The sequence below is a fragment of the Pungitius pungitius genome, chromosome 3 (assembly GCF_949316345.1).
Source record: "Pungitius pungitius chromosome 3, fPunPun2.1, whole genome shotgun sequence".
In the NCBI taxonomy this organism is placed as follows: Eukaryota; Metazoa; Chordata; class Actinopteri; order Perciformes; family Gasterosteidae; genus Pungitius; species Pungitius pungitius.
Window position 1 is genome coordinate 21,849,479 of NC_084902.1, and position 19,755 is coordinate 21,869,233.

The 19,755-nt window shown below is 41.9% G+C and overlaps 1 protein-coding gene across 4 annotated transcripts in view; it reads right to left on the bottom strand.

The window, feature by feature from the left end:
- The window catches only part of runx1 (RUNX family transcription factor 1), a 44,158-nt gene that overhangs the window by 10,915 nt on the left and 13,488 nt on the right, over window positions 1-19,755 (bottom strand). For 2 of the 4 annotated variants that reach the window (XM_062561323.1, XM_037478071.2), the window contains exons 3-6: window positions 9,468-9,616; window positions 9,282-9,392; window positions 6,365-6,521; window positions 138-242 (exon numbers count right to left, since the gene is read on the bottom strand). In XM_062561323.1, the coding sequence (XP_062417307.1) occupies window positions 138-242; window positions 6,365-6,521; window positions 9,282-9,392; window positions 9,468-9,616 (522 nt within the window). Of the gene's footprint in view, window positions 1-137; window positions 243-6,364; window positions 6,522-9,281; window positions 9,393-9,467; window positions 9,617-10,635; window positions 11,243-14,447; window positions 14,567-19,755 lie in introns of those variants that run through there. The other 2 variants (XM_037478062.2, XM_037478081.2) reach the window with 2 other exon arrangements.

Here is a 19,755-nt window from a genome sequence, read left to right on the forward strand (position 1 = left end):
TCAGAATTCCTCCGATCATTGATGTTGCGTTAGAAGATTGATGATGCCGCTGCTAAAACTTAACATACATGGTGCATTGGTGGGTGATAACCCTGTGGGACGCCACATGTCAACATTTGTGTGTAAGTGTCACTCACGCCGGGGCTCTCTTGGACCATCCACTGTGATCTTAATGGCTCTCTGGTACGTGGCCACCTGAGGAGGGTTGGTGAACACAGTGATTGTCAGAGTGAAACTCTTTCCTGGAGAGAAAAGAAAGGGACAACACGCATGGGATAGTGAGAGAGAAGGAAAAAGAAAGGGGGAAAAAAGTTAACATTAGTATCAAGATCTTTTTTGAGTCATATTCTCCTTTTAATCGCTCCACTACATCTCTTCCCCTTCAATCTGGGTCTGCTAGAAGGCATTAAGTCGGCTACACCATGAACCTCGTTGGTCGCAAGATTACATCCGTTCATTATTGATGCCATATTGACCCTAACCCATGGGACAAAAGGACACATGTCTGTGTGTGCATGTGTGTGTGCCAGCCTCAGTTTTGAAACTACCACTCACTCAACACTATGCCTGCTGCAAACACACATTCTCACACACACACACACACACACCACTGTCGTTGTGTGCCAGGGCCGGAGTAAGGTTTCTCTATGCAGACAGTCTGATGCCACACACACACACACACACACACACACACACACACACACACACACACACACACACACACACACACACACACACACACACACACACACACACAGAGCAGACTATTGTGGGTAATGCCAGGTGTTACTCTCACTTCTCTTTGTTTTCTCTCAGCATTTCTCTATTACACTGTTGCAGAAAAAAGTGATAACCAGTCATAAATTATAGATATTTAATAAAATCCCATCTTTTAAAGAATAACAGTTGAGACCAGAAAAACGTGACATGTAATGTAATAATGTAATGTGTAATGTATAACGACAGTTACAGTTGCCTGACTAAATACTGTTTCCACATCATTTGCATTAATATACAGACGGTGTATTAATTGTGTGTATGTTATTAAATGGACAATGTAGCCTGCAACTGTGGAAGTGTGTCACCTATATCATTTTCCATTATTTTGTCTGTTTTATCATGGATACCACCAGAAAGTAGTTGTGGGCAGCATATGAAAGCAGGTGACGCTGAATCAGCAATAATAATCTGCAGGGGTGGAGATGCAATCTTTTCTCCAGGCAGAATATTGGTGTTAGACTATAGATTTTTTGAGTGCCATCTATAGGGTGAGTTGGGAAGAGATTGTGGTGGAGGTATGGTGACATGCATCTATACAACTTGGCTACGTTTAAGGGAAGATGTGGTTATTGTTACTAATAAAGAAAACATGGGGTACATGGGCACATTCAGTCATTAGTTTGGTCCCAATAATGTAGTGTATGTATGCATACTTCTAATCAAATAAAATGTTTAATTTATATGATCTTACCATGATGTTAATGATGTCAAACACATAAAGGATGTGATTTCACTCATCCCAATGATACTAACATCTGAACGGCACATTAATTGTTTGGCATAACTGTTGCTCTCCGCACAGTTTGCATGTTGTGTAAATAGTACAGAGCACACAGAAACCCTGAGAGCTTCTCTGTGTAGCTGGTTATCAGAGACAGTTTACAGTAAGAGATCTTGGCTGATAGAAAGCAAGCCAGGAGGCAGAGAACAGCTGAGGTCGTAGTGTGTGTTGTGTCTATCAGCCAGCCGCTGGCATCACACACACACACACACATATTTATAGAGTACTATGTCGCAAAGGCGTATGTGATTCATGGCAACAGTGTTTTTCTCTGTGACTTTCTCTTTATACATCCCTATGTCTCTCTCATTTTTGAAAGCTAAGAGCAGATTTCAAACATGAGGTGTGTGTCTGCATGTGTGTGTATGTGTGTGTGCATCATGTCAGCGCTTGTTGAGTTCCAGCTTTCCAGTTTTCTCACAATCAGCCAATCATCTTATTCATACCATCGTCAACAAAGCGATGTGTGTGAGTGTGTGTGCGTATTCACGGATTAAAAAGGTGCTAAGTGTATGTGTGTGCATGTGTCTGTTCCCGGGATAAGGTGACGAGTGTGTGAGGGGGTTTGTCTATTCACAGAGTCTGATATTGTGAAAGAGAAAAACGATGGTCCTGTTGAAAAGGGGAACTATAAGGAACCGAAACCTGGTCACAAACACTGAAGCATATTAGTGGTATGCTACTTTGAAAGAAAGCTCGTCAACGTGGATCCACAAGATACTGGTGGACAAACTCTAGATCAAGTGGACTGTTGTTTTGGAGCGTAAGGTCCTGACCTCTGGGGCTTCCTTCCCCACGACTCGCTAAAATATCAGCTGTACATGGTATCATCTTAAATCATATATAGATACAATCTGAACACAAGGATGTTAGTCCAACATGGGGAAAGGAGTTCCTGGTCACAAGCATTGAAATGCTTCATACTGAATCACCTGACCAAGTTAACTGATCCACCAGTACTAGTAGTAACTAGTCTGCTATAGGGCTGCAACTAACGATTATTTTGATAATCGATTAAGCGGATAAAAAAACAGCATTAAAAAGCTTTCATTTCTAAACCTTTATTCTAAAACAGAACTGCAAATTCACATTGCAAAAATACTTCAGAAAGTACAGGTTGCAGGTTGGAAGATAATAATAATAATCATTCATAAGAAAAATACAAATACAAATCAGAAAATTTAACAGGATTTGTTTTAGTCAGAACTTGTTCTCTATACTACTATCTGTCAAAATAATTTGAGGTTCGGGGCACATACTGCCCACTTCGATCGAACGCGGGCCAGAACATTAAAATCATTGGGAGGGGTGGCGGTGATGTTCCAACGGCGGACGGTACGGCCGACTTTCCCGCGGCGGGCCGCACTGTGTAAATAAAAACGTGTCTTTAGTCTTGCAAACTGCTTGCTGTTATTAGTGAGCTAACGCTAGCTTGATCAGCTGGATGACGAGTAAACAGCAGTAGCAGCAGAAGAGCCGGTCAAAACGGGACTACATGGTGCTCTCGTGCCATGTTACGTTGCCGTTGCATGTTTTGCCATTGAAACACTTTTAGTTTATTCAATGACTGAACTTGAACAGAGGTCTCTGCCTGCATCATGTGACTCACAACGCTGCTGCCTGCTCTTTCCTCTACGTCGGCTCGGCTCTTTATTTTTGCTCCGCGCGCATCAACTCTTAGAATGATGTAATAATTGTGCGACACAACGAATCGATAATGAAATTCTTTGCCGACACGCTTAATAATCGATTTTTGTTGATTTTTATCAATTTCATCGATTTGCTGTTTATTGTTCTGTTTTGTTCCATGTTATCATTTGTCTGGAATTTCACCAGTGTACATCTAGGGTACTCTGACCTCCCTCAGGAAGAGATTCAGAAATTTGGGATCAGGGCAGCATCAAATTGGTGTTGGTTTAAAGAGAGGATTACGCACACACACACACACACACACACACACACACACACACACACACACACACACACACACACACACACACACACACACACACACACACACACACACACACACACACACAGAAGCCGCTAGTCAAACCACTAAACCATACACTGTGGTTGGCAACTAAACTGACCACTTCCCACTTCGACAGTTAATGACATTTTGGAGGTTTTAGAATCTGTTCTCCAGATGTGGTTACCTATGATATTCCCAAAAATCTGTCGGCATTGCATGTTTCTCCAAATCCCTGGTTTTGTTGCAAATTAAAACCTTGGTAAAGGTTGGAAAAAAGGTCATGGCTTAAGAACATCACAAAATGTAACATAGTAACAATCTAACTTGAGAACGTAACCCGACTACTTCACGTAACATAGTAAAAGGAAGCACGTAACAGAACTACTTACAAGAACCTTACAAAACACAATAACTAAGAAATGGGATCATATAACTCCTGTATTAACTTCTCTGCACTGGCTTCCTGTTAAATCAAGAATAGAATTTAAGGTACTTCTCCTCACCTACAAGGCATTTGCTGGTGAGGCACCGTCTTATCTTAAAGAGCTTGTTACACCGTATTGCCCTACAAGGCATCTGCGCTCCGTAGATCCTGGGCTACTTGTGGTTCCTAGAGTTTTAAAAAGTTGGATGGGGGCCAGAGCCTTCAGTTATCAAGCTCCTCTTTTGTGAATCCAGCTTCCACTTTCAGTCCGGGGGGCAGACTCGGTCAGTTCATTTAAGATAAAGCTTAAAACGTTCCTCTTTGATATTTCTTATAGTTAGGGCTGGCTCAGGTTAGCCTGGACCAGCCCTTAGGCTTAGACTGCCGGGGGGACTTCTTAGGACACACAGAGCCCCTCTCTCACTCTCTCCTTCCACAATAAATCACATTTTATTAATGCACGGCCTCTAATGCAAAGCCTCTGTGGATGGTGGTTCTATCTGATGGTGGTTGTCCCTGCAGTGGTCCTGCCGTACACCTGTTCTGCTACTTGCAATTACTTGTATCATTTATGTTAGAGGATTTAAATATATTGTACATCTTTTACATTGTTGATTCTGTTCACATGACATCCATTGCAGTCTGTCCATCCCGGGAGAGGGATCCCTCCTCTGACGTTCTCCCTAAGGTTTCTCCCCTTTTTTCCCCATTGAAGGGTTTTTTCATTTTTTGGGGAGTTTTTCCTGTGCCGATGTGAGGGTTTCGGTACAGAGGATGTTACATGTGTACAGACTGTAAAGCCCTCTGAGGCAAATTTGCAATTTTGGGCTATACAAAAATAAAATGATCTGAATTGAATTGAAATTGAAAAGACCAGCGTAATAGAGCTACGTAACCAAACCAACAAACAAAACCATGTAACAGTCACCGTCTCTTTCTCTGACCAAATGAAAAATGTGCTGGGAAGTGTCCTAAATCAGGAACCTTTACCAAATGCCATTTCACACCTATGATACCTTGAGTTGGAGACATGACACTGTCAGGAAGCCAAATGCTAACAGATACATCTTCTATTCGTCAAATCCCAAAGCAGCAACATGTTATGGGCCCCAATGACAAGTATTGTCTGTATCAAAGCAAAATGTCTCGACTTCCTGTGTGCCATGGAGCTCCATTAAAAACATATCAACGAGTCACTTTTATCATTTTTTCTTCCGGCATTCTGTGGGTAGTTCTAGCAATCTAACAAATAGATGATCTTTGTTTGCTAAGACAAAATATGTTTTGGCTTTTTGGCACATTTTTGCATTAAATTCAATGAGAATGTGTCTTTTGACTGGTACTGAATATACAGTTAATAATTACACAGAATGAGGTTGCGGAACATTGCATTGACTGTAGGGATCCAGCAGTTTTGTTTTGTATGTTAATAAAATACTCTTCAGAGGAGGTGATGCTGGGAGAATGAACCTCGTTGTATTCTGTGCAGTTCAATTTGCATAAAAACAAATTTCTACACATCAACTTTATTCATTTGAATTCAACTGCACATTAATTTGAAGTGCGCTTTTTTTTTCAACGGCAAAACGTTGGAATCTGTCAAATATTGACAGTTATTTTGACGTTTCCATTGAGCTCAGGACTACTTTTGTGCGAGGGTTCTGTCAGTGTGTGTACACAGTATGCCTGTTTTAAATAGATTAGTCTGGACATTTGCCTGTGACTGATTTAGTGTAACTGTGGTCTAGTGTGTCCGTTAAAAAGAGGGAGGAGGGGGTGCAGAGCGAGGTAGACATTGAATGGACTGATAGGGGGAAGTTGTGTGAATACTGTTTATATTCATATGAACTTCCCCTAATTTCTCTGCTGTGCTGTTTGGTTATTCACAGCACAAGTATTAAACTCGAGCCAGAGGGAGGTCGGCTGACACACTCCCACTCATATTTTGGTTGTGATCTTTGAATTTAGACCGCGGCAAAGATCAGCATTCTTATGTTAGACTTCAGTTAAGATCAGCATTCTTCTTTGCATTTGTGTGTCTTTATGCGTGTGTGCAGTCACGTCAAACAAGGTGTTGTCAGTGATAAGCTAAAAGTTATTTTACTCAATGTTTAATGTCCAGCAGCATGTGGGAGAGCCAAAAGGCTTTGCTGGCTTCAGAAAAAATTGTAGTTCAAATAAGTTTGTCACATAACTTAAGTAGTTAAATATGGAACCTATGAAACGAAAGGAAGTTGTACATGTAAATATGTCTGACCTGTCACCCTCCTTCCTCTCCATGTGTACAATGTTGCTCATAATTACCTGGGTTATTCACGAATTATAGTGAACCGTATATGTACGGAGCCTGAATGATTTGTGTGTGCATGTGCTTGTGTGTGTGTGTGTGTGTGTGTGCACGTACCTCTTCCGCTGCGGCCCACAAAGCGCAGGTCGTTGAACCGGGCCACTTGGTTCTTGAGGGCGGCTGTGGCATTGCGAAGCTCCGCCGAGTAGTTCTCATCGTTCCCGGCCATCACCGTCACCAGGGTGCCATCGGGGGTGTCGCCCAGGGCAACCACCTGGGGGCCACAAAGAAGAAGGAAGTAAGAAGGGGAGAGTTAGCCTCACATGTCGTACATAGCCTTTGGTATCAATTTGAAAGACATTTGTTTTGCCCAGGGTTATTCCAGATATCCAAATAATAATAATAACTTACTTAGTAACTTTACTTTTCTATGTATAGGTGTCCGTCGAATGGTTCGAGGATAGTATAACAAAGACAGATACTGATTTGGTCACTTTGGTTGTTTCTTTTATGATGAAGATGTTTGTCTTATACTCCTAGAGCCTGTCGCATCTAAAGTAAACAAAGGCGCTGCTGTTATGATTTTGAATAAACACGCCGAGAAACACAACAGCTTCAAAGCTGTTTGTCTTCTTAAATTTAATTTAAGAGATGCAAATGATGAAATAAAAAAGGGAAATCCTTTTCCCGTAACACACTCAGTGTGCTGGGGAGAAGGTTCTCCACAGGAGGCGATTTCCATATCTACACTAATCACACTCAGCCATCACCCCGAGTAGCCACAGCCTGGGTTCACCTCTCAGTTAAAGGCATCGACCTCTATTGTCCACATTCGTCGCCTGGAGTGTGACTTGAAATATCAACATGCTGATGTTCCAATAATCGACACGTGATCGGACAAAGTTATTCCTTCGTAGTGAAGTGGCATCGTGGCCAGCTTGTAGTTAACCTTCAAGAAGCGTGAAAGGAAGAGGGGCGACACACACACACACACACACACACACAGCCACACGCACGCAGACACACACACATACACACACACACACACAAAATCATGGGAAGACATGAAACCAGTCCAGCAGAGAGAGAAAACTTCATGCCAACGTGTGTGTGTACTTGCATGTACCAAGTTTGTAATCCAAAGTTAACGTGTTTATCTATGAGAATATTGTGGCCAAAGATAATATATTACTGCTAATATATTCTTCAAATATTAGATATATAATGCATATTTTAACGCAGTTAAGGCCACTTTGTTTACTTCCAGTGTGCACAAGGACAGCAGGAAAAATCGATAGTTCAACATGTTCCAATCGGGATCATCTTGAGAGCTCGCACTCTACCAGGCTACACTACATGTCATTTAGCTGATGCTTTTATCCAATGTGACTTACTTTGCATTATAACCCATGTGTTACATGTTTGCCTGGGGAGCAATTAGGTGTCAGGTGTCCTGCTCAGGGACACTTCAACATGGCACATGGGGTAGGCAGGATTCAAACCACCAACCTTGTGGCTCCCAGCGCATCGCACTACTCCATGTGCCACCATCGCCCACCAGGCTCAGGAGAGAGGGCCCCAGCTGGTTATTAGCAGACCTGAGATCAGCAGCTCGGTTACATTAAAGGATCACAGGATACTGCTTGTTATTCAGGTTTAGTTCCAACAACATTTCACTGCTTCCTCTGGTTTTAGTTGATGATGACAGTGCTGTTTACACACACATAGTACTTGTGTGTTTATATATACAGTATATATCCACTACATTCGAACCTGATCATATTTAAGTGGTCATGAAATGTGTAATTGTTCGTTTGTCTTCATGTATATGTGAGAGTGTGTGCATTATAATAGTCCTCCATTATCAGTAAAAGGCAGTGACATCCGCCCATGACACTCATAATGAGGCATAATGCACCAAACTCTCACACTCACACACACACACACACACGCATGCACAAACACAAACAGACACACACACACACACACACACACACACACGCATGTGCAAATACTAATGCATAATGCTCAATAAATCAATCTGTGGAAAAGCGGCTAAAAGCTGCTTTTCCACAAATGCATTTTGTCTCAAAGTGCAGGGAAGCCGTCCTCGTCCGCGGATATTGATACATACGGGAACGCATGAAGAAAATCATACCTTTAAAATACAGAAGATTGATGAATGCTATTAAAATGCTTTAAAGCCCCTGAATGATTATATTTACAAATAGAGGTTCTTGCATGAAATTAATTAGGAATATATTATAATAGTTTATTATAAGAGAGATTTTGGCTTGAAAGAAATTGGTCCTACGCGGTAATTAAAATAAACAATTTAAATACCCACTGAACGATCTAACTCGTCAGAGGGCTGAAGATGCGTCTTATGGTAAGAAGAATATTTAAAACCTAAATTATGATGTAGAGAACATTCTTGCTCTCACTCTGTTAAGTGAATAAAATGATCGATACGTTTACCCCCCTTTACTCCAGATGCTGTGAAACGCCTCCATTAGCTGAGATTGGTGCTGAAATAATGAGTCTATGACATAAATGAAGCTAGAGGCATATCCATTTAGAGAATAGTATAAGTAATATGATTTCTTTTAGATTCAAATTAGTATTACTTGTCTGATTGTGTAAAGTACATTAATGCAATGATCTGAAACTAATGTATGCATGTATACATAAACTATATATATACGCACACACACACACACACATATTCAAAGTATGTCTTTGAAGCTGCATATGTATATTGCTTAATAAAATGTATATATATATATATATATATATATATATAATTATCATGGTTGAAATACTTCATAATAGTTTGATGATCACTATTATAATTAAATTATTATTATATGAATGCATCATGGCTTTAAGTAAAAAATCATTCAATCTTAAATCTTTGATGAATGACCTTGTAAGTGTTATTATGATTCTTATTATCTCTGAGTGCTTCTAACTATAATCAATAATGAAGATATAGCGGTGGGTTAAATGTAGCCATATGAAGGGCGACACCCACCTTGAAGGCAATGGGCAGCGTCTTGTTGCACCTCCAGTGCGTGGGCAGCACTGAGCACAGGAAGTTGGGACTGTCCGTCTTCACCAGCTCGCCCGGATGGTCTGAAATCACCTGGAAAGACGTCCCGGTTACTCAACGAAACACTTAGATTGGGAGGTCAACGCGTTAACTTGCATGCCACCGTACCTCCACCATGCCGCGGTCAGCCATGCGCAGTTTGCCAACCAGAGAAGCCCCTCCGGCCTCCTGAGTGCCCAGAGGCAGGGCCTCGGCCATCTTTCCCCCCGAGGCCAGGGTGGTGGAGGGGGGGGTGTAGCGCCGGCCCGGGGCCGGGTCTGGGAGAGAACACACGCGGGCCGTTAGTCGAGTTAGAGTTCATCTTTGTGCTGCTTTGAAGTTCTGTCTCCATGAATGCAGATTGATGCGAGAGACTCTATGCACAAAGGCTCCAAATGGAAACCTGGGAGTCTGTAGTATGTGATTCTGGGTTAGTTGGACTACACATCACATTAGAAGACCTCCGGTTGGGCTCCTTAAGAGATCTCTGCCAATATTTTCGAATTCAATAGAAGAAGAAAGATTCCGATTCACATGAATTACGTCAATGTTTGAAATGATGAAAGAAAGAGGCCCTGGAATAAGCAGGCAAGCACAAGGATGAGACCCGAAGCCGGGTACAAGTCATGCATGTACAGCGCGTGGTGGCACCAGCATCTCCAACACCAAGTATGTGTCACTAAGTGAGGACAGCAGCAGCATTGAAGAGAAGAGGAACGCATCAACAAAGGAGTTACATGGAGTTGATTCATGTAAACAGATGTAGAAATGCTCAGAGGGAGTGGGATGAACTGTCTGTCTGGGGCTCGGCTGCTTTGTCACTCAGCCAACCCACAAGCAAAGCCACATGCTGGTGGTTTGGAGTTTATCTTCCAGTGTGATAGAATACCTGCACTGCTGCTCATACACACGCTGCTGGTTTCAGAACAAGAAACCCGGGTAAATGCAGAAAGGTCTCCATTCACCTCATTGTCAATAATCTAGGTACATGGGAGCTATATTTTAAAGAAATGTTCTTTAAATAACTGTCCATCTTGTTGAGTACAATTTCCCTATGTGAAATAAATGTTAAAAATATTAAATATTCCTTGTCTTAAATAAATGTCATTTGATTTTGAAAGTGGGAAAAAACTAAAACTAAAAAGTAAACAAGAGAAGCGTCAGTTAACCAATAGATAGAATAGACTAAATTAAGTGAATTATAGAAATCTGATATATTTTAAAAACAGTTTTCTCTCCCAAAACGTGTCTCTATGAAGACACTGGCATAATTACGCGTCAGAGAAACGGCTCGTACCGTATTTTGCGTCCCACAGAAACACCATCTGTGCGCCACAGTGCTTCCGCAGACACGCGGCCGTCCCGGTGTTCGCCGTAAATCTCCCGCTGGGTCTTAGGGACAGCGCGAGACGCGGGTTGTTTCCCCTGTGTACGAGTCGAGGGTTCTTATTGTGGTCCACCCGTAAACCGGAGAGGAGCTGGCGTCCCGGTCCGCGGCGCGTTAGTCCTTTCGGAGCGTTCGGTTCGTCCCAAGCGCGGCTCGGACACCCGGGAGCAGAGGAGAGGAGAGGTCCCGCAGACTTGGGATGGATATCGGGCAGCCTTCAGTGCGCCTCCTGCCTACTGAAGCTACCGCACATGTTTGTAAGAGAAATGGGAGAACAGGGAGGGAACGTGGAACCAGAGCGGAACTAGTCTGAACTCTCAATCTCACTTCCTCCTGATTTCTAATCAAACACGTTGGTACCGTTACAAGCGTCTCTCTCTCTCTCTCTCGCTCTCTCTCTCTCTCTCTCTCTCTCTCTCTCTCTCTCTCGCTCTCTCTCTGCCCGGCTATGTCTCTCTCCCTGCGCGCGACATGAATTGACATCCCGGCTGCCGGCACTGAGCTCCTTACCGGCAGACCTTCGCGTCCCAACTCTCAGCCAATGGAGAGGCTCACCGCCAGCTGTCCTGGAAAAGAATCGACCAATCGGCGTTGTGTCCGTCCGACGGCAGGCGGGGTTTAGGGGGAGCGGCACTTCCTCCTGCGCTGAAGAGGCTCCATTTCTGACCGACAACTCTTTCTCCCAATCGAGATAAATTAAAATAACCACGTCACGGTGAGTAAACTGAGATGTGTACGAAAAAAACGAAAAAAACGAAATTGACATTGCGATGTTTATGCAGAGGTGCATATTTTTGTCCTCAACGACTTGTCTGAACCAAACGGCTATCGGTACCGCAGACTGACGATAGGGGGCAGTCTGTGATCTGGATCACATCGTGGATTCACCGACCACGTTGTTGGTGACCAACAGTCACAGTTATAGAAGCACAGATAGAAGTTTGGTCGTATTCCTTCCAATCGGCTTGAGATATTTAGAGATATATTATGATCAGATAACAATATATAGTAAAAGAAAACTGACAATTCAATATCTGGTTATTGCTGGTGTAGATAATTGTACTCTTCGTCATTTCAATTATTCTAAACCACACCATTTAGAGGAAAAAAAATCATGGGATATTGACGATTTAGTGTAGAAATATTTCCAAAAATTTCGCATGCTTTCTGAATTCAGTTTATTAATTTTCTATGACTTCTATGAATTTTATTTTTAAACATTGTATACACACAGCACTAAATAAAATCCTAACCCTAACCCTTCTAAAATTAAATTAAATTAAATATTGTGAGAGTTGAATAAAAGGATAGTTTTTGTCATTTGATGATATAAATGGATAACTATTAACTATGAATCAGAAGAAGCTTTCTGAAAATATCTTCAGCCATGTTCTATTTGTTCAGTTGCTTTTCTGAAATCCTAATGAAAACCTAAATTGTTGTTTTAATAAAGGAAGAAGACAACATTAGTAGTCAATAGAAACACACTGAGCTTTAAGCCTTCATCCATTGGTCTCTTTGTGATATGATACGCTTTAGAAGCAGGGAAAGGCCATAATGGTTGTAACTTCAGAAGCAACATAACAATTAAATAAAATAACGATGATTAAGTCAATAATTATATACCACTGAATTTAAAAGCAGTGTTATATAAAAAATCTAAAATTGTGGTTTAAATTCCTTTCTGAATTTTCTAGTCTGCCATTTGATTGTAAAATGAATCAGATTTCATTCATATTTGGTTTCATGGTTAACAAATTCAGAAGTTTTCAGACATTTTAATTAAATTCATCCTGTTGCAATGGACAAAACACAACATTATTGGATAGATTGCGTTGCTGCTGTGCTTTTTCTTCCCTATAGTTTGGATTTTAAGATTAAACATCAGAGACGGCTTTTTGTCCAATTTCCCCCTACTTTCAGCCTCATAGTAGAATAGTTTAGTTAGTTTAGTCATTGGCATTATAGGATATTTTCTCTTTGAATTGGCAAATGTAGTCTAAATTAAAACAGATAAACAATTCAGTGAGATCCAGGCCAAATGAATTCACGTGCTTAAAATTATTTAAAAAATTCAATACTTTGGTAGACACTAAAGGTGTATTTTGGTTCGTCCAGCCATAACACTTTTCTGGCTGGGGGTCTACCTGTGGCCCCCCGCCTGTTTCATAAGGCCTTTTGGGAGTCCTACGATTGAATCCGAGTTAAATCAACACGCTGTCGGATGAGCTTTAGCGAAACGCCAGTCTGCCCCTACATCCATGCCCCTGTAGCCAAAGGGGATGATAAAAAATGTAAATGCCCGCTCTCTCGTCCCAGACTCAGATGGACGTGACGTGATTTTCCCTTGGAAATATCTATCTTTCCCTTCCTCGTCCAGTCTTCGTCATTTTTTGGACTTGTTGTCTCAAGATCAGTTTTGGACAAAGTCAAGCACCTCGTCCTCGCTGCCAGAGGATAATCTGATGGTGAGAGATTGTGACATTTTATAGAAATCTGGATAGAAGAGAAGCTATGGAGGCATGCCAATAGCTCGTTCTACTGCTGGTTTGCCTGCATTGAAGCTGCAGCTAAAGGACTTATGTCAACCTGCAGCTTCATCAAACAGTGTCATCAAATCCAACACTGAACATTTTTCCTCATAGCATTATTATAAATAATTCATCACTGGATGATGAAACTATATGAGTGAGGCCTTAAGCAAAGTGCACAAAACAAGTTTAGACGCAAGTCTGGATTCATATAGTTATGCATAATCATACATATGATCCACACTTCCTCTGTAAAAAAATTGTAAAATAAAAAACAAAATGGATGTAATATCCTTTATTTGCATGTTAAAATGTTTTAAAGGACTTTGCAACAGAAGACATGTTGGGTTAAATAATCACAGTGAGATGTGAATGTTTAAAGGCACCAATAAAACCGAGGAGGAGAAGGAAATAGGTAGAGGAGTAGGATTTCACCAAGCCAGTGCTTCGCAGTGACCGATTGGCAATGTGAACCGCTCATTGTCCTCTGATCCATAATCAATACCCAGTCACAATCGCCTATCAAAGTTATTGAAGGTGGTACTGCGTCATACCTTCAGCCGCAGTATATATACAAATACTCAAACTGAAGATATGGCCAACAAATGTTACCACAGAATCAAAGCAAAATGCAGATTTAGGAAGATTACAGAGAAATATAGTTATTATGAATAGTTATTTAGAACTGTTGATCCACAAGGGCCTTTCAAGGAATATTCAGTATTTAGTATGGATACTATAGACCTTTTTAACAAAGGATATTAAACGAAAGACATAAAGATATCGTTTTTTTTAGCATCATTGCAGCAAATCTTGCTACAAGCCTTCAAAAGCACAAAAATTTTCCAATCTTCGTTTCAAAACTCAGAATCTAGTCAAAGTTGGTTTTATATATTCTGAAACACTCAAATAATCACCAATTAATCAATCAATCAAATCCAAAATATCAGAGTGTACAGGGAAACTTGTGGAACCCATTTAGGACTCCTAAATAATAAAATCTAAAGTCTTCACTTTACAAGCTCATCAGAAACATCCCAAGAGAAAAAGTAATATCCCATTTTGTACAGTATGACAAGCATCTCAGAATGAAGTAGCCACAAAGATGTAGGTGGATCATCTGAATATAATGGATCTACAAAATAATAAACCGGACATGATGGGGACAGTGTGAAGAAGAGGAATCTTTACCAAAGAGTCCGCTGCCTGTCCGGCCCTTCCTCATCAGGTACATGGCCCAGGACAGGGGCCCGGAGCCGGAGAACGTCCCGGGGTTCATGCTTCAGTCTTGCGGGCGGAAGCAGCAACAGCTGGGGGCCAAAATTCCAACACCCAGCGGGAAGGGATCAGAGATACAGAGAAGCGTAAAAAAAAACGTCACGACTAAGAGGGTAAGACAGCAGGAGGGGAAAATGGGAAAGAAAAAAAGAGAGGAAGAACAAATAAATAGGGTTTTTTTTAAAACTTTTGGTTTTCCACGGTTCCAAAGTTGAAAGTCAACAGAAAACACTTAAGAGAGAATCAGAAAAGTAATTCGACAAAGAAGAGCTCCAGCCTGTCCTCACGTTCACATTGTGCTTTTATACCCCTCATACACCCCCTCCCTCACTCCCCTAACCCTACATATTAGTGGAAACCAGAAAAGAGTGAGGGAGTAAGAGGCGAGGAGCCAGTCAAGCTGAATTCATTCCCTCCTTCTTTAAAGCGTAGCCACGGGGGACACGACTCCACTTTGCCCCCAGGCTCTTCAAAGCTGCTAATTTCATTTAGCTACTCAAATGATTTTTTCTCCCGTTTTTTTCCCTCCCTCTCGGCCTCCCCTTCTTCCAGCTATTTGGAAGTTTTGGCGAGAATTGAGGTCACACACTTGAGTGACATGAGCGGCTTTTATTAAGCACCGAAGCGGCCGATTGCAGCTTTGTCTATTGGATGTGTGTTGATGACATGGATGCAGCTAGTATCATAATGACATCATGACAAGCTGGCCTGTTATCACTGTTATCACTGTTATCACTGTTATCATTGACTCCTGTTGATAACCCAGTCCCCATATCCCGTTGAGGTCCAACAACAATAGAGATTGGTTGCTTTACCCTTCCAAAGAGTTAGTTAGCTGGAAAAGCTGAAAACCAACAGACAGTTCAATCTATAATGTACGTCAAATAACTAACCATGCTGCCAACTCTCAACATTGAGGGCCTGATTTTACCAACAGAAAGTTAAAACTTGAAACGCTGGTAAAATACCTGTGGATCATTGCTGCATGCAGGATCCACACCAAACCTTTAGCAAAGTCAGCAGGAAATAAACCTTAAAGTATTCAGACTGATGTGATATAGTGGTCACATGACCTCGTACCACCAAACCCTAATCTGACTCCTCTTCATCTGATATACCGAAAATGGGTTTCTCCCTCAGACATATTGTTAGCACAACAGCTGAGATGTAAAACTAAAGTCGAAATGTGTTTCCATCGCTCTCTGCTGGTTCAAGATGCTTTACCAAACCTCAAGGTGACCACTGCACACACACACACACACACACACACACTGGTGGACAGTGAGCTCCCCGCAGGGACTCTCCCGGAGGTCCTTTGCCCGGTGACATCACCACAGTGCTCTCTGTGTGTGTGTGTCTCAGAGTGTTTGTGTGCATGTGTGAGCGACAGCCATGTAACCCTCAATGGCAACCTCACACCCCCAGTGTGTGCTACTAGCTGGTGTTAAGCTGCGTGGTCGTCTGGTGGAGCCCGGAGCCACAGAGCTCAGCTGGCCTCGTATGCGGTCCCGCTCTGGTAGGCCGACACATCTCGCAGTACAGCGGGAGCTTTCTAATGACAATCCATTAGATGAATAAGGACTTTAAGGTGTTTATTGGACTTGAGGGATTTACATGAGGAGGATGACCCCAGAGTCATAACAGGCCTATATGTATAATTAGAAAATGCATTTCCTGCTGAAAATGCGTTGGAATGCTAACAGCTGAAATGAATTTCTGAAAAGTTGAAAGTACAGAAATGGCAGAAGCTGAAGTGAATTTGGGTTTGCCGTAAATGTTTTTCTCTAACTTTATTTAGAATTTGGCACAACACAGCGAGTTTGCAAGTACCGCAGCGTCTTAAATAAAGTTATATACTCATATAGTCTGAAACAGGTAATTTGGCCAATGTTTTGATAACCGCACGAAGCCAGCGGACACAGAGCACCAGCGGACCGACTACCCCCACCCCGCCCCCCCATCCCCATGCCGTCCCTTGTCCGGCCAAACAGTTCGCCCGACCGCTAGCTGTCAGTGGAAAATGGGTCCTCGCTTTATTTGTGCCACCGGCAGGTCGCTAAATCTGAAGGCACCTTCCTACCGTATTATAGGAACATGGTGATATTCAGAGGCATTGCAACGGTAAAACAATAAAACCCTGGGCCTGAGAAGGGAAGAAAAGCAGTGTAAAATGGCTTAAATGCATTCCAAGTGCTGTATTATATCCACTGCAGGTCCATGCAGGGACGGGCTTCAGTGTTTGTAGTAACCTTGTTATATAAGTCACATCATGCAAGTTAAACGTTATGTACAAGTGTGTCACATGTGGCACAATAATGACTTTTGGAAAGTTATAATCGGTGTATGTGACCCAGCTTGTCTTTTTGTAAATAATGTAAAACAATGTCCCATGCTCAACGGTGGTGCAGTTTGTTATGAGCAGAGACTAGAGTGTCAGGGTCACTTGTACCCATTATAATAATATTAATAGTTAAATGTTTTAATTCATGTCTTGAGTATTCAGTACGCAATGCTTACAAAGAGTTTCACTTCTATAGACCATGACTCATGAAGGGGGAAAGTGGATGAAAAAGAAGTGACCCCCCTCTCGCTCTGCCAGCGGCTGTCTGTCCCTGAGCCGAGGCCACCCTGAGGCCAGTGACAGTGGCATGGTACGGATCAATAGCACCCCCCCCACCACCCCACACACACACACACACACAACGCTGCCACCCTGAGCAAAGGGATCGATTGAGGGATGGGATGAGTCTGGGGAAAAGAGGTCCTCCTCTGTGTTAATCTTTGGTTTATCATCAGCATCTTTCTTTCACACTTATAACATATTTTCTTAAGATTATTAATTTACATAAAAGTCTGTTGAGGTGCTGTATGTTCCCTAATGAGGTAACACAGTTGGAATGATGGAATTATTGCAGTGTTCGCAGCATTATGAACTGTGTGTCTCTGGTGATATTCTTAACAGACGTATTAAGCACCTGTTCATGTGAAATAATTTAACCTTAAAGAAACCCTGCAGAGACCACTTGGATCCTTCTGGGAGGAGGTATAAAATATATATATAAATACATTTTTACATATATAGTCACAAGTATAAATGTATTCAAATCAAATCGCTATGGCCCTAATATGACTTGCCTTTGTCTGATTCACACATTTTTACTAATGAATTGTTCGGATTTAAGGACAACAGGAAAGTTATGGAATTCATTAGGTAAATGTAATACTAATTGTAAAGACACTAATTAGCATTTGAGGATTTTGTAAAAAAAATCAATTCACCTCCATTAATCTGTAACAAAATACATCATTCCTTTGCTTAATCCAGGATGAACAAATTATTAAGAATCCACAATGAAAGGTCAATAAATGTCCTTTAATAACCTATTTTTACAAACATCTGTACCATATGTATGTCATTTAATGTCACAGAAAATGTAAAAGGTTTCATTGTTCTTATTTTGAATTACACACACACACACACACACACACACACACACACACACACACACACACACACACACACACACACACACACACACACACACACACACACAGACCTCATAGACGCACACCATAGAAGCAAACATTGATGAGCCAGTTCAGACACTTCAGAGCTCAGTAGATTTGTATCGGAGCACTCTCATCAGTTGATCAATGACGGAGAAGTTAGCAATTGTCTCTAGTTAACAGAGCAACCGATTGTACCACACACACACACACACATACTTCGTCTATAATTCATGGGGTGTATTGCGGGGATGCAGTTAGCTGCCGCTTGAAAGTAATTAATTGATTTTCTGACATATCAGTTAGCAACAGCACCAAATGACACACACTCACACACATGCGCGCGCGCACACATACACACACACAGACACTCACACACTCACACACAACACACTTACACACACAGAATAGAATGCAGACTTGCGCAAGAACGCGTACTGACGCAACACACTCAAATTCATGCTCTCCCACATTACACATGCATACAAACTCTCACACTAAACACTGTTGTATACAACACACGCACACACACACATACTCAACACAGGCCTTCTAAATAAAGTGTTCATTGTTAATGTTGTACGTACGTAAATTGCTTAATTTTAAAAGACCAAACATTAAGTCAATGTGTCAGTATTTTGTCGCTATAGATTGATTTGTGTGTTTTTGCTTATTACCATTGTTGATTGACATGCATTGTTTGCAAACTTCCACTCTTCCCTGCATGGGGCCACTCAGCCTGCTGGATTACTTTATGGCATAGAGGGCTGTTGGTTTATGGCATTTACCGTGAAGGCGGGGAGCCGTAAAGCTTTCAGCGCTTCTAGCGGCAGATGGAGGAAGTAGTGAGGGTGATTGTCACTAAAGGTCAGGAGAGGTCACCATGGCTAACGGATCCTCACTTTTACATTAAGGAGACATGCAGTGTCCTGAAGTTTGAGGATAAGGGAACATGATGGATTGAAAAAAAGTTCTCTTGATCTCTCGATTTGTCTGTCCACACACATGTCTGTGTTTGACCAATAGTCAACGATGCACCCTGCTAACCAGGACTGTCATCCTACAACTAAATATATGCTCCACAAGCAGTGAAAAAGCACTCTGATACACTCAAATGTTTGTTTAAAGTTTTCTTAACATCAACTCCTTTTACGCAGCGCTGTCGTTGGCCGCCGGTACTACCTACTGATCACCCCACCCGTCAGTCGGCCAGTCCTCGGAGGGGAGGGGGTAGATTGCCATCACTTGGTTAGTTAAAAAGTAGCTTATGAGCCTGAAAGTGTGGGTACCCCTGCATTAAGGTGTAACTCTCAATGTAAATTCAAACACTGAAAAGAAACCAGACAGCAATAAGGAGGCGTGTCCATGGTTTTCAGATAGCAAGACATTTTGAGACACAGCTCAGCAGGAGTCCCACGACTGTTCTCTGATTGGCTGCAGGTTCTCTTTGGCTAAACTTCAACGCTGAAAGCATCCACAACTTTTAGTCTGACTGCCCTGAGCTTGAGTGGCGGTTGCATGGCACCTGTTTACAGCATTAGTCCTTGTGTGTGCGTGTGTGCTGAATTATTCAACCAGTCTCTGTGATGAGAGGAGATGGGCTTATTCCTGCTAAACTAAAAATTGATTTTCTGACACAAGAAATGACAGAGAGAAAGCGACAGAAAGAGAGGGAGAGAGAGACGGACGGAGAGACGCACAGAGTGAGTGTGAG